We start from the raw sequence: 15,562 nt of genomic DNA on the forward strand, positions 1-15,562 counted from the left end.
CTATCTGTCATTCAGCGAAAACCCCATTTCAGTACGAGATCATCCAACTGAAATATTTAGTGGTACCTCTTAGCGTGAACACACTGTATAAATAATTTTAAACTATTATGCCACAGTGATATTTATACATGATTCTAATAAGGTAAATTTGTATTGACTATTGATTATTGATCTATAATTTAAATAATAATATTAAAATTATTATTATAAAATATAATATAAGCAAATTATAAATTATCCTGAAAAATAGAGACTACGACTACCATATCTAGTCTGTCATATTATGCAAGAAATATCATTAAATTATTTAAATTGACATAAAATATTATTTAACTATATTTTACAGTGACCTACATAATGATAAGGTACTCTCGATATCTTCTATACAGCAGAGCGATTTCTCCAGGTATTTTAGTTTCAATGACCGTACTTTTATAGGATTCATGATAAGTACTATTTATAATATAATAGCTAAAACTGTGATTCATATGAATATTTTTTGGGTTATAACTGATTTATACATCAGCCAAAAAAAAAAAATAAATATATTTTTCAAACCAGGATTGGTTCTATAATGGGTCTATTTTTACAGTATCTCAAGTATGAAATATTTTTTCCACGAAATTTCATCATTAAAACGGTATGATTACATCTTACACTCAAAATAACAAAAATTTATAAAATAATAAGCTATAGATAAGTATTAGAAATATGAAAGTAGTACACATTATATTATAGATACTCAAATTATATGTGCTTATATAATATAATACTTAATGTTTGTGTTAAATGTTAATACATTGTAGTGTAATATTTTCATACATTATATTATACGTGTTATAGATGTTTATTTAACTTCATGTATATTACTCATCATTATTCTTGTTACTAACCCGTATTGTATGATGTATACTATTATATTTTTATATACACCTGCTTACCACATTCTGGGCCTATTACTATTATATATATTGTTTTTAATTAGCATAAACTATACATTTTACAAAATAAATAATATTATAATAAAGACAGACTATATATTTTAACTTAAAGTTATAATATTTATTAATAAGTAAATTTTACTAAACAAAAAATATTTTTAAGGTATTTTTGATCTTTTATAAAAATAATGTCAATGGTTTTTAGGAAAACAAAAGTCGAAGCCGGAGATATATTTGTCTTTGGTCTATATTCTTGATTCTTTTTATATTGCTTAGCAATGTATACATTGAAAAAATTCTAAAAATAATAAAAACACATATAAAGTACATATACTTAAGTGAGCGAGGACTTGAATGTATTTTATGTTATAGTTTACGACATTTTAATTAATTTTATAATTACTTATTAGTTATTAACTAAAACCAAGCCAAATTGATTTTATAAATGTCATTATTTTATTTCAATTTTTAATCAAATTTATTTTCTGCAGCTTTCGTGAAAATTGATAATAATAAAATATGTGTTCCACGAGAATACATTTCAGAAAAAATCAATCAAAATCGCGTAAAATTGCTTTTTCAAAAAAAAAAAAAAAAAATGAATTTCCACGTATAGTATTTTCCTTCAAACATTATTCACTTAAACGTTCCTTTCTTGTAAATACAAGTAGGTATCAAATGATTTTCCGCCGTTCTATCAATACATTTTAGCGGAAAATAGTAAAAATTTTCGAGTATATGCCGTACAACAGAATACCTACAAGGTGCGCATTGCCAATTATTTAATACCTAATATGTTTCTTGCAACAATAATAATACATTTAAAAACGATATTGTGACCGATCGACGTGCACATATTATATACACGTCTTGTTAAATAATGTACTCTGTATACATTTAACAGTATAAAATATGTAATAATATTGTTATAAAGTTATGGAATATCGGGCTCGCGCGGCGGCGGCGGCGGTGGTGGTCGCAGTTGTCGTGTTCGTGTATCGTTACATTGTAACGCTCCGCACGGCGCCGGCGCCCCCCGCAGATAAAAGCTACCCCCGCCGACGGCCCGCCCGCCGCCAGCCCGCCCGCCGCCAGCCCGGCGGTCGCAGTCGCCTCGTCCACGCCCGTCGCCGCCACCGCAGCCGTAAGCGCCACCTCGCACAGTCCTCGACGTACGAACAACGCGATACCGTTTTCATCGCACCGCCGATATTCTGTTCCAGCAGTCGGCGGCTCTCCAGTGTGCCGTGCTACCGCTGTGGATCAGGAGGTGATACTATTATACACACGCGCGCGCTCGCACTCGCATACACTGACCGTCGCTACAGGTGATCATAATATTATTACACTAACTATATTATTATTATTATTATTGTTATTATTGTGGTATGAATTATTTTTTTCATTTGCTCTGACGGGCCGTTCCGTCCGCACGCTACGCGTATCGTATTATCGTGTCTCGTATTGAAATATTATTGTACGCTTTTGCAATACTGCGCGTACTCACGCACACGATATACACCGTTACAGGCACGTCCACTGCACGCGGCGTAGTGTGCAGGCCGACCGGCGACCAGATCGCGACGACCACCATGACCGGGTCGGACGACAACAACGGCGATTCGGACAACGCCGGCGCCGGGGTGGGCGACGACGGCGACGGATGGGTCCGCCGCCGCGACCAGTTCTCCTCCGCCTTGGTGTTGCTGATCTCCGCGGCCTTGACGCTGCTGTGGTGTGCCCTGTTCGTCGCTCTCGAGCCGCACCCGTGTGGCGTGGCCGGCGCCCAGCTGTACACCAACACGTTCTCGGTCAGGCTGCACAGCGACGTCCGAGACGGTGCCGGGCACGTAGACGAGGAGGTGGCCCACAGGGTCGCCAAGAGGGCTGGCAGCGGGTTCGAAAACGTCGGCAAGGTATGCTGTATGTTTTGTACGCGGAAGTACGCGTCATGATAATCATTACAAGTTACAACGGTCTAGGTACGCCGCTGCATTTGTGAATGGCGTACGATGTATTACATGATAATAATATGTATGCGACCGACCGTATGATATGTTTTGACGTTACGATTAGACGTCGTACACAGACGAGAGTACTCGACCGGCTCGCTGGGTATCGCTATCGAAACATACCTACGTACGTAATCATGTACTTCACGGTTTAGGCGCGTACGGTAGTGTATTACGGGCACCCCTACGTCCCGTCAAAAAACCGACACGTCTCTTACAGAGTTGTCAAATCGTTATAGATTATGGTTTTAGTATTTAGTAGGTATATTATATTACTATCGTGTAGACGGGCGCATATTGGTCGATAAAATTACAGTATATTTTAGCGCTAGGCGGGAGATATTGAAATTTTACAGTAGCACCTGCTATCACGAGAACAATAGATGCGATTTTAAAGAAATTTTATGTAATAACTAATAAGTAATCATTAGTATAATATAAATAAAATCTTTTCATCTGAATCGAATTTCCAGTGATATCTGCGCGAGATTATGACATTGAGCGGCTTTGCCGCTTTGGGCGAGCATCAGGTGTATTTTAATTAAATATTCTGGCAGAGGTTAAGGGTAACATTCGGGAGGGCGGGTAAAGGGATGGCGGTATATATCATAATAATATATCGACCGCTGGTGGCTGAGATGGTTTGAGTGGAACACAGAGTGGGTCGAGAGTTTTCGGAAAAGTATACGTGTAGGTGTAGATAGGGTGGTGACTGTGCGTGGTGGTGAAGAGGGACAGGGAGTTAAGCGCGGCTGACACTATAGTCCTACTGACGTCATTGCACCCACAATGTGATTTATATTTTATTCAATTTCAAAGCATCGTGTTTTTTTTAATCATAAATGTATAATCCCATTATAGACGGTAGACATATTCAATTTGTAGATAGAAATTTCTATGTTATTGCATTATGATTAAATAAATTATACACTTCTGCGCACTTTTATGTTTAGATGGACGATATATCTATAATTATTAATTATACCTAATATAATTTATATCATGGTCTGCGTTTTTAAATTTGATTCAATTATATTAATGCTGGTGTTTGAAATGAAAAATGTCAACCTTTATTATTTTTATTTACACACACACACTGATGTATAATGTTACATATTAGACGGTGGTTGGATTACTGGTGATGGTCATGGTTTTACGATATTGATTGATGGACGTGTGGGTCGGAAAATGTCAAAACAAATATAAGTGATGATGGTATATATTTTAATGGCTGCAGCGAAAGCTTTTATTAAACGACAGAAGATTCAAGTTGTTTAGTTGAAAAGGGGTTGACATAAACTAATTGAATGTTTGTGATTAAATATTTACTTGGTCCTATAATTTATTATGTTATATATAAAATATTTTATACAGAAAATTATTACTCTATGGTTTAATTACAAGATAGATATATTATGGTTTTTATTTTTAAGGTGTTTTTCGAAGTAATAAATAAATGTAAGTAATTCTTGTCTTATAAATATAATATACAAATTACAAGCTTTATAATATTATTTAATATTAAAAAAAGAATTTCATATTATTTATTTACATATAGGCACTATAAAAAATATAATATTGAATAGGAATTAAAACACATGATATTTTTATCTGTGATAAGAAATTAACACAAATATTAAATACACTATTTTATTTTATTTTAGCGAAACAATTTACAATTGGTTTTTCAAACTTTACAAAAGCATCAGTGTCTAGAAAACACATAACTGTATTTATACAATTTTATTTTTATTTCTATTTTGCTATAAATATTTTATGTTATTATTATTTTTATTTAAAAATTTATCGTACTAATACCTTGTAGCCTAAAGATATTGATTGAATTTTATAAAATAAACAAATTAAATATAATATCAATTTAATAGTGAAATTATGTTTTAGTTAGTATTTATTTTATTTAATGATTTTAATAACACCAGAATTTCGTATTTAAAATTGTTTAGATTGTTAATAGATTTTTTTCAAGAAAAACTTATATTTCAGAATTTTGCTTAACCCGTTTTTTAATCAGTTTGTTATTAAAAAATTAAGCTTTTATTTTTTTTCATACTGGTTTAAAACTAAAGATTATGTAAATTTATAATTTATAGAGACCCTTCATCAAATTATTAACTCCTTTTACCTGCCAAATTAAAAAAAAAATGCAATTAAAAATTCAAGTATAATAAACACTTAATTTACGAATATAGTAAAATCAATATACCTACTTCTGGCTATTTAAAATTCAAATATATGCATACTGTAATATTCTCCAGAATTTTAAATGTCGCTTTATTGTGTATAATGAAATATTCAAGTATATTTAAAAATATATACCACGATAATAATAAATTATAATAACTTATCTTTATACTCGTAGTTTATTGTATAATTTACAGAGTGGGCGATTCACCAACGCGCTCACCTCAATTTATTTAATTCTAAGTATTTAAATTTACCTAAAATACCTATAGTCAATATTTATAAGGACCATATTTTCATATTTTAAAATTGAACTTTTTAGATTCATGACTATATCAATTTATTTTTTCAAATAACAATCACCCCCTTTCACGTAAATAGTTAATCAGATAAGTCTTTAAAAATATTAATGTAATTAAATCAATTTAAGTTTAAGTTATTGAACTTTATATTAAATTTCCTTAGATAATAGGTCCAAGATTATTGGGGGAAAAAATGGAGTTCGGAATTTTTAGAATTTTAGAAACCACTTGCAATTATTTGCGACTTATCTTAGAAATATTAGCACATTATTTAGGTGAGATAAATTCAGATATAAAATTAAATTTAGCTTGTACTATGTGAAAATTATGATATATTATTTTGATATTCTTATTAAATTATTATTATTATCACTTTATTTTTTAATCTAAAAATATCGGATTATTAATAATCAAGTTTATAAATATAAATCACTTTTAAGTTTTAACACATTTAAAACATTAGTTTAATAAATGTTAAATGATATTTTCACCAAATGTTTATGTGATAAATGATAATGTTTATACATAACATAATTTACTAGGTTTCTTATAATTCATAAGTCATTATTTGTTCAAATGAAAATTAAATAATTTAAAATACATCACAATATTTTTTTATAAATAAATTTAGAAATTTTATGAAATTCGTGAAATTTCAAATATTTTCAAATACTTATAAATAGTTATAAATTCATAAAAAATTACTTTTTCCATCGAAGATTTTAAAATTGAATACAAAGTTCTTCATAAGTTTTTTTACTTAAATTGAAAAATATAGTTTTACTAGAAAGTTAGATTAATTTTTTATAAACGTTTTAAAACTAAGAAGCATCAATTTAAAAAATATTTCAATTTTTTAAGGTTTTATAGACATTTGAAATTAATATTAAAGAAAAATTTTTGTTATAAAAATTTGTTGTTGAAAATTTCATTTAGTACCTTATATAAATTGTTCTTACAGATATTTATAGTATTTAAAAAACATAGAAACCATTTATTTTTATAAGCATTTTAAATTTTAATTTCAAATTTTGAGTAAATTACTTAATAGAGTTAATACCATGAAAATTTATAAATTCTTCCGTAATTAAAAAATTTAATACAAAATTAGGTTATTACTGCCCACCTTTATTTATATTATTTTTGACTCCGCAATATAATTTGTTCGAGAGTAATCTAAACGATCAAAAGAGCGTTGATTTATTACAATCTAATCCAAAAAAATATAAAAATATAATTTAATTCTATTGATGAATAAAGAAAAAAAGTGTAAATATATGATCACTGATTGAACTCAAAGTTAATTTTTTTATACCTAATTTATTTGAAATTGAAAATTTGATTATTCTTTAGTTGCTAGTTTGTTGTATTTATAAGTATATTAATTTTAATTAAATATTGTCTAAACTTGTTTTATAAATTCATTATTCAATAATATATTACAGATTCGTGGTACTAAGGATGAATTTCAATTCGTACATCATGGATTACCAAAAATCCGTGGCCGTCGTTCTCTACCTTCAGTTCTACTTTTGAAGAAGGATCCATCTGTAAGTATATAAATGTAATACTATTAATAATTAATGTAAATAATACTATAAAGTGTTTATTTTATATTTTTATTTGAAATTAAAATTTATAATATTTAATATTTATTAGTCTATTATTTAAAACAATTACTACATAAAATGATTTTTATTGTTATTATGAATTTCCCAAACTCTTTTAAATTTAAAAAAATTATAAACAAGAATGGATGTAAACATAAATATAATTTAAATGCAATTATATTGTTTTAATTTTTATGATGAACATATCTGTGGTGATAGATTTTATTAACTACTTAACCGTCTATTAAGAATAAAATATAAAAAAATCTATTATATATCAAATTAATAAACCAAGTACTCCCATTTATTAATTTCATAAAATCTTTGAAATATGACATTAGAAAATTAGTTATGAATTAAAGATCCACAATTTTATTATAATAAATTATAATGTTTAGTTTTCTTTTACTAAAACACACCATTAAAACCTAGACAACCTTACAACAGGTGTGTATACATATTGCATATGCAATGCGCCGTTTTATAAAAATATCTGTTATTATTTTTATTATTTTGTTTAGGTGCAATTCACATCTATAATAAGCCATTCAGGGCTTATAAAGAGTTATAGCACCTCTATATTTTTACTAACCAATATTAAATTGACTCATAATCAATATATTTGTATTATTTCAATCATATTTAATCTGTATATATAATTTTATATAATTAAATAATCTTTGGATAAAAATGAAAAACTTGCGCTTTCATTTTAACGTTTTTAATACTACGTTTAGGTTATAGCTCCTTTACTTTAGTTCATAATGTTAATCTGGACCTGATGTTAAAGTATCTATCATATTGTTATGACTACAATTCTTAGAGTGATCAATAATTATTTTACTGATCATTTTAATCTATTATCTAAAATTTAGAATATACAGTTTTTGTCATAATAAAACTACAGTGAAACCTCCCTTAACGGACACCTCTAAATAGCGGACACCTCCGAATAATGGAGATTTTATGGGGACGGTGAAATTTTCACTACTCTCATATAGGAAAACCCCTAAATACCAGACACTCTAAATAACGGACACTTTTATGGCAATTTAATTTTCATTTTGACAATTTTTATCGTAAATATAGAATAATTGTGTGAAAAATAAACCTTGCGAAGGCTGGACACGTGACAAAATACGAAGGGCAGCTCGTAAGACGTAAGATAGGTCAGTGATCGCCAATTATCAACGTTAATGGCGATGTAGATAAATATTAGGCCGTGTGTGTGTCGATTAATAATACATAGAATATTATTAATACATAGAATACTTCATTGTTCTCCAACGCAGTTGAATTAAAAAATGCCTTGATATACGAAATTACTATACATCAAAAACAAGCTAAAGTAACCGATTTTTTTAATAAATGTTAATTTTTCTTTTAAAATTTTATTTTTTTAACATGTTTATTAATTTTTACATACATAATACCATAGTTTTATATTATAATTTTAATAATACAAAAATACAAACATCATTATTATAAATTTTAGTATTGTATAAATAATAAATGTTTTACATGCGTAATTATTAATTTATCCAAGTTATTTTCAAAAATTTACCCCCTCCCACGCACTCTGAATAGCGCACACTTCCAAATAACAGACAAAATTACGGCTACCGAGAGTGTCCGGTATTTAGAGGTTTTACTGTATATACACAAGAAATATTTTAGTGTCTATTACAAGTAGTAAGAACCGTTCAATTATTTAAATGCTAGCTTTTACTAAAGACGAAATAATATATTTTACAGAATTAGTGCGGATGATAATTTTAATGATACCTACATAATTACAACTTTGACATAATAAATTTATATATCGTATCTATAGTGTCTACTATATTGATTATCATTATTTGTTAAGTTTGCTAATTAATTATTAACATTTCCTATAAATAATAAGTATATTATTAACATGCAATATATTACGTATCATAATTGCATATTTATTTTATATTGAATTTTATAATTTATCGACTTTTCTTTAATATATGTCAGTCATAGTCGGATCAAAAATTTTGATCCCTTAAGACTTTTTATGGCACTTTAAATTTTTTTAATTAAGAATCTTAATTTGACTTAGAATGTATATTTTGTATTACTACATAAGTTGCATATTAGTAGCGTTCTAGAGATAATTACAAATAAATATCTAATCTGAATTGCGTCCCTGGTTTTTTACATTATATCCAAGTTGTAACTTAATTAAAACTTTAAAATTAATTTTTAAAAGTATAAACTAGTGTTAATAACTGTTATATATTTAAACAAATAAATAAAAATTTCAGGTTAAGTCTGTTCATCAGCAACCAGGATTTAAGAGAGTGAAACGTGGATACAAACCATTTATTCCATCCTTATATTTGAATAGAGATGAATATATGGCAAACCAATATAGAGGATATCCTGGTAAACCAATTGAAATTGACGATGATCTGGATCGTTATGGTAAATTACCAATGGATCCACTATTCAAGGAACAATGGTATTTGAGGAATACAGGACAAAATGGTGGTAAACCAAAATTAGATTTGAATGTACGAGCCGCTTGGGCTCAAGGGGTATCAGGCAAGAACGTAACTACGGCTATAATGGATGATGGTGAGAAAATGTCTAAGTGCTTAAATCAGATATATTATAAAAAAATACTAAAAATATTAGTACTCGAAAATCTGCAATAAATTCACTTTTATTTAAACAAATACATAGATCAACCAGTAGACATTTAATTTTAATTTAATTTCTAATTTTTTATGTATTTTATACATTTATTTCAATACATTTTTTAAAAGAGAATAAACTATTTTTTTCTAATGCGATACTGTTGCTTATGAACTTATAGATTAATATTTATGTTAATTAAAAGTCATAAAACTGTTAAAATTATTTTAGAGTAAATATTTATTTATTTTTTTTTATATATATATTTATAGGAGTGGATTACACACACGAAGATCTGAAGTATAATTACGTGAGTAACATAAAAAATAATCTACATTGCATATAAATTTTTATACTAAAATGAGATTTATGTATGTACTAGTGTTTGTTAATGTCTATGCGTACATAAATACCTGTAACCTATTTTTATACATTCAATTATCAAAAATCGCATCTTATTTTCTACTATTAATTAATTTATATTATATTGTTTAGAACGCACGAGCTAGTTACGATTTTAGTTCTAATGACCCATATCCATACCCAAGGTATACCGATGATTGGTTCAACAGCCATGGTACACGTTGCGCCGGAGAAGTAGCAGCTGCTCGTGATAATGGTGTTTGTGGTACCGGTGTGGCATTTGACTCAAAAATTGCCGGTAAGTGCTTGGATTAGTTGGATTTATAAAACATGGAATACATGTTATGTACCTAATGTTATCCGTGGACAAAAAAGTAGATATCCATTTACGCTTTTTAAGTTGATAAGTTTACGTCGTTCTATACTCGTGTATATTTTATATATAGTAAAAAGTTACTGATACGAATTCTTATTTTTAATAAACAAATTGCTTATGGAATACATTCTATCACAGGGATCCGGATGCTTGACCAACCGTATATGACAGATCTTATCGAAGCGAATAGCATGGGTCACGAACCGGATTTAATTGATATTTACAGTGCTTCTTGGGGACCTACAGATGATGGACGAACAGTTGACGGTCCACGTAACGCTACTATGCGAGCTATAGTCCGGGGCGTCAATGAAGTGAGTTATGCAGAGATAAAATAAAATAATTTATAAATTATATAAGTTAGTGTAAAAAAAATCATATTATACTACTTATAAAAATATTTTTGTCTTTCATCCCTCAAAGTACCAACCATGTTTAATTTTCTACCAGAAACTATTCTCAAAGTTGAAGGTTTAACATTTTTTTTCATTCAAAACGTTATGGCATATAGATTTGAAAAGAAAATATAAAACAGATAATTATAAAGGAAATACATGAAAAATCTAAAACTTGAGTGAATTTTTTCATTTATAAAACAATTAAAATATTCAATACATATAAACTATAATAATAAAATTAACATCACAATATTTTATTCAAATTTTAAAATATTTTGACTAATTCTACTAAGTATTGTATAATGTTTGTTATTAATTCTAAACCAATGTTTTACAAAGACTTTAAAATAGCAAGCATCTTATTTTTTTTTTTTAAATAATTCTATATTTAACAATAAACGTGTATTTAAGGGTCGTCGGGGAAAAGGTAATATCTACGTATGGGCTAGTGGTGACGGCGGAGAGGCTGATGATTGCAACTGCGATGGTTATGCCGCTAGTATGTGGACGATATCGATAAATTCAGCTATAAACGATGGACAGAATGCTCATTATGACGAAAGTTGTTCAAGCACACTGGCTTCAACTTTTAGCAATGGAGCCAAAGATCCTAATACTGGAGTTGTAAGTATTCTACAATATATGTATATCTCGTATAAAATAATCATCTTTAATATGAATCTATAAGTTAAGCTTTGATCACAATAACTATATGTTATCACTTATAGTTTATAGTTATTATTACATATAGGTAAATACTTTTTATACATAAAAAGGAAATTAGTAATATTAAATTTTAATATTTGATTAAATATTATTTATTAATATTTTAAATCGAATATTATTATTGCAAGTATTTCAGCGTGTGTATTGCAAATTTATTTGTTAAACGATATGATATGTTTCATATATTAAACTAAATTGATACTTTAAAATATATTTTTAGGCAACTACAGACTTGTATGGTAAATGTACTAAATCTCACAGTGGCACATCAGCTGCTGCACCGGAAGCTGCAGGCGTGTTCGCTTTAGCCCTGGAAGCAAAGTATGTATATAAGTATATACTATACATAGTATTTTTAATGAACTAGTTTTATCTCAATTATTATAATATATTCAATAAATTATAATTATAACGTTTATTTATACTTTTAATTTGATTTTGGTTATTAATTACTATTATTGTTGTACGAACATTTAACAGTCCCGATTTGACTTGGAGAGATATACAACACTTGACCGTATTGACTTCAAAACGAAATTCTTTATTTGATGCCAAACGTAGATTTCAATGGACAATGAACGGTGTTGGCTTGGAATTTAATCATTTGTTTGGATTTGGAGTGCTTGATGCTGGAGGAATGGTTTCACTTGCTCGACAGTGGCATACTGTACCTGCTAGATATCATTGTCAAGGAGGATCACATACAAAAATCAGGTACCTAATAATATTATTGCAATCGTAGTATAATATATTAATTATTAATGAATAAATTTAAATGACTCAACCTATGATATTGTTTGTAAATTTAGTTTCTTAAACCATTTATACATTCAGTTAAAACTTATCCAATTAGTGTTTTAAGATTTAGTTTGGAACTTAAGAAAAAATAAATATAAAAAAATATATTATTTTATACTTAGTTATGCATAAAAAATTATAAAATATATATAGTTTAATAAATATATACTTTCTAATTAGTAAATTCCATCTATTATTGATATTATTATGTTAAATTGATAAATAACAAATTCAATTTAAGTTGAAGGTTACTAAAGTAGGTACCTATAATTTAAAATATCAAACACTATAATGATGATATACATATGAAATAATTGGTTAATATACTTGCATGATACATATCATAACAAACTAACAAGCTATTATTATTTTTTTTGTAATAACTAAAAGTTAATTTAAATTTCATTTAGTATAAGATGATTAATTTTAGCACATTAATAATTAACTATTTTTAGCAAAATAGTTGATCAAGTCAAAAATTAAAATTAATTTGAATTAAAGGAAATTTACATCGAAGTCAGGCATTATACTGAAATTGAACACTGATGCATGCCGTGGCACCGATACCCATGTCAAATACCTGGAACACGTACAAGCTGTAATTACACTCAATTCTACAAGACGTGGCGATGTTGAGCTCTTTTTGACATCTCCAATGGGCACAAGGTAGGTATTTAATTAATCATAGATCTTTCATCAATACGTTTATAAAATTGAAACTAAATTAAGTAATTGCCATGTGAGTAATTTAACGCATATAAAAAAAAAAAACTATCTTGAAATTATTAATTTTATATTTTCAAATATCAAAAAATTAATATTTATATATTATTTAAGTATCATTGATAATAGGCTTGGAACGTGGAACAATAATAATAATAATAATAATAAAAATAAATTTCTAAAATGTATAAAATATAGGTAGTACAATAAAGTATTGTTTTAAAAATACTGTTCTTTGTCCAATTAAGGTTACTGAAATATTACACGAATTTACACATATTACGTATAAATTATATATATTAAAAATTTGTACCTATTGATATTAATATAGGGTGCCCAATAAATGTATCAATTCAAAAATTTTACATTTACAATAATAGCATATAAGAAATAACGATAAAATTTTATTAAAATATGTGTGCATATTTATAGATCGATGATATTAAGTAGAAGGCCTAATGACGACGACCGTAGAGATGGATTTACAAAATGGCCATTTATGACAACCCATACATGGGGTGAATATCCGTGGGGCGAATGGATACTTGAGGTAATTATACAAAATTATTAAACATTAAAATATGTTTATACAGACTTTAAAGATACAGAACTTATGAAAAAATATTATTAACCTAATTTACAGTAATATTTATATAGACCTTAAAAGTAATAAGCAATATGTATTACAAAGTTATAAAACTGTATTCTCACAGTTTTCGAAGAACTTATGAAAATATTTTTCAATCTTATTTTCATAGATTGATAAAAGTACAATAGATGCTTACTGCAGTATATACCTAAATGGTAATGTTAAAAAGTGATAAGAATGGTTATAATACCATTTTAATATTTTATAAAGTAAATTTTAATCTAATTTTAATTTAAAAATTTATAGGATGCCTATATGGCATCTTATTTGACGTACTTTATTTCTGTGGAGTACCTATCTATGTGGTATAAATGTTACACATTTTTACATCATCCTTTAAAAATAGTATTTTTATAGATATTTACATAATATAGTTCTAAAAATATACAAATATCTATAAAAAAAAAAAAATTAATCTTAATATTTTTAAAATATCATTGTGTATAAATAATATAGATACCTTAAAGTTTAAAAACGAATAAGATAATCATTACAAAATAACTAAAATCATTATTTTTTGTTTAAATATTGAATTTCTTTTAAATTTAAATTTGAAATGTTGATGAAAAAAATTTTAATTATAAATTCTATAGATTTGTTGGTTACAACATGAACTATATTTAGGTATAACATATAAAAAAACCTAATATTGAATGTTCAAGCCTGTTAGCTATCAAAATAAACTTTATAAAATGTGAACTACAAAATAATTTTCAAATTTTCGTGATTTTGACGAATTTTATCAAATTTTATATTTAAAATGCTTATAAAAAAAAAAAAATCGTGACTATGTATGTTTTCAAACAGCTATAATAACACTTTTTAGAGAACCTTGTATTAAACTTCAAGCATTTTGATCGAGCGAAAAATTATTTAAAACACTGATGATATGTTAAAATGTACCTACGAAATTTAATTTTTTTCAAAATTACTTTTTTATTCTTGTATGTAAAAATTGTTTTCAATATTTTTGAAAAATAAATAAACACAGCGGTATTGCACATATTTCACCGAGTTCAATCGTGTCGTATTTTGGTATTTTTTTGGATTATTTTTATTGTGTTTGATTGCATATTTACATTTGTAGTGCTTAATCGTGTTGTAAGTCTACCATATTATAGGTCGAATGGTGCAGCACCCATCGTCCTCCTCGAAGTTTCACGCTTTACCTACGTCTTGCAGGTGGCATAAAATATATTGATATACTATTATGTTTATTGATTACCACAACGAATGCGCATAATAGAAATTACTCTTGTATTTTACGATGTATCTGTTTTGCAGGCGAAATTCAATACACCTAATCAGTTTTCGCGGGAATCCGCTGCTAACAACATCGGCGGAACACATCAGAACTCTAGACAGGGGTCTAAAACGGATTCCACGATGGCAGTTCGTGATCTGGAAGAAAATGGTGACAAGTTATCAGCAGATCGTGATACGGCCGAAGAAGATGGAGACGAAAACGACTATGAAACGGTGCACACGGGTTTCTTGAAGGAATGGACTCTGATGTTGCACGGTACCCGGGAACCGCCGTACAGCCAACTGTCCGTCCGAGATCCGCATTCCAAACTGGCAATTGTCAAGAAAGCGCACACCATAGCTGGGCCTGACACTACTGTATCTTCACAGAAACAGAGTGCATATTAGATTTAAAGAAGCGGAAATTAAAACACCAATATGAATAATAATCACTATACGGAACTATCGCGATTGTCGTTTACAAACATAATAAAACCTACAGTTATTAATCTACTATTATGATATATATACATTATATTATATTATATTATAT

At 27.9% G+C, this 15,562-nt stretch overlaps 1 protein-coding gene across 1 annotated transcript; it reads left to right on the forward strand.

The window, feature by feature from the left end:
• The first annotated feature begins 2,109 nt into the window (after positions 1-2,109).
• Positions 2,110-15,562, forward strand: LOC112596801 (neuroendocrine convertase 2). Its single transcript, XM_025342605.1, has 13 exons — positions 2,110-2,269; positions 2,472-2,857; positions 6,903-7,007; positions 9,359-9,671; positions 10,004-10,041; positions 10,227-10,392; positions 10,609-10,784; positions 11,280-11,492; positions 11,815-11,915; positions 12,075-12,308; positions 12,894-13,058; positions 13,548-13,665; positions 15,049-15,562. The coding sequence occupies exons 2-13, from the start codon at positions 2,534-2,536 to the stop codon at positions 15,415-15,417; spliced, it is 2,322 nt and encodes a 773-aa protein (XP_025198390.1). The 5' UTR covers positions 2,110-2,269; positions 2,472-2,533; the 3' UTR covers positions 15,418-15,562.

Source organism: Melanaphis sacchari, unplaced genomic scaffold, assembly GCF_002803265.2.
Source record: "Melanaphis sacchari strain LSU unplaced genomic scaffold, SCAv2.0 Contig34_pilon_pilon, whole genome shotgun sequence".
NCBI lineage: Eukaryota > Metazoa > Arthropoda > Insecta > Hemiptera > Aphididae > Melanaphis > Melanaphis sacchari.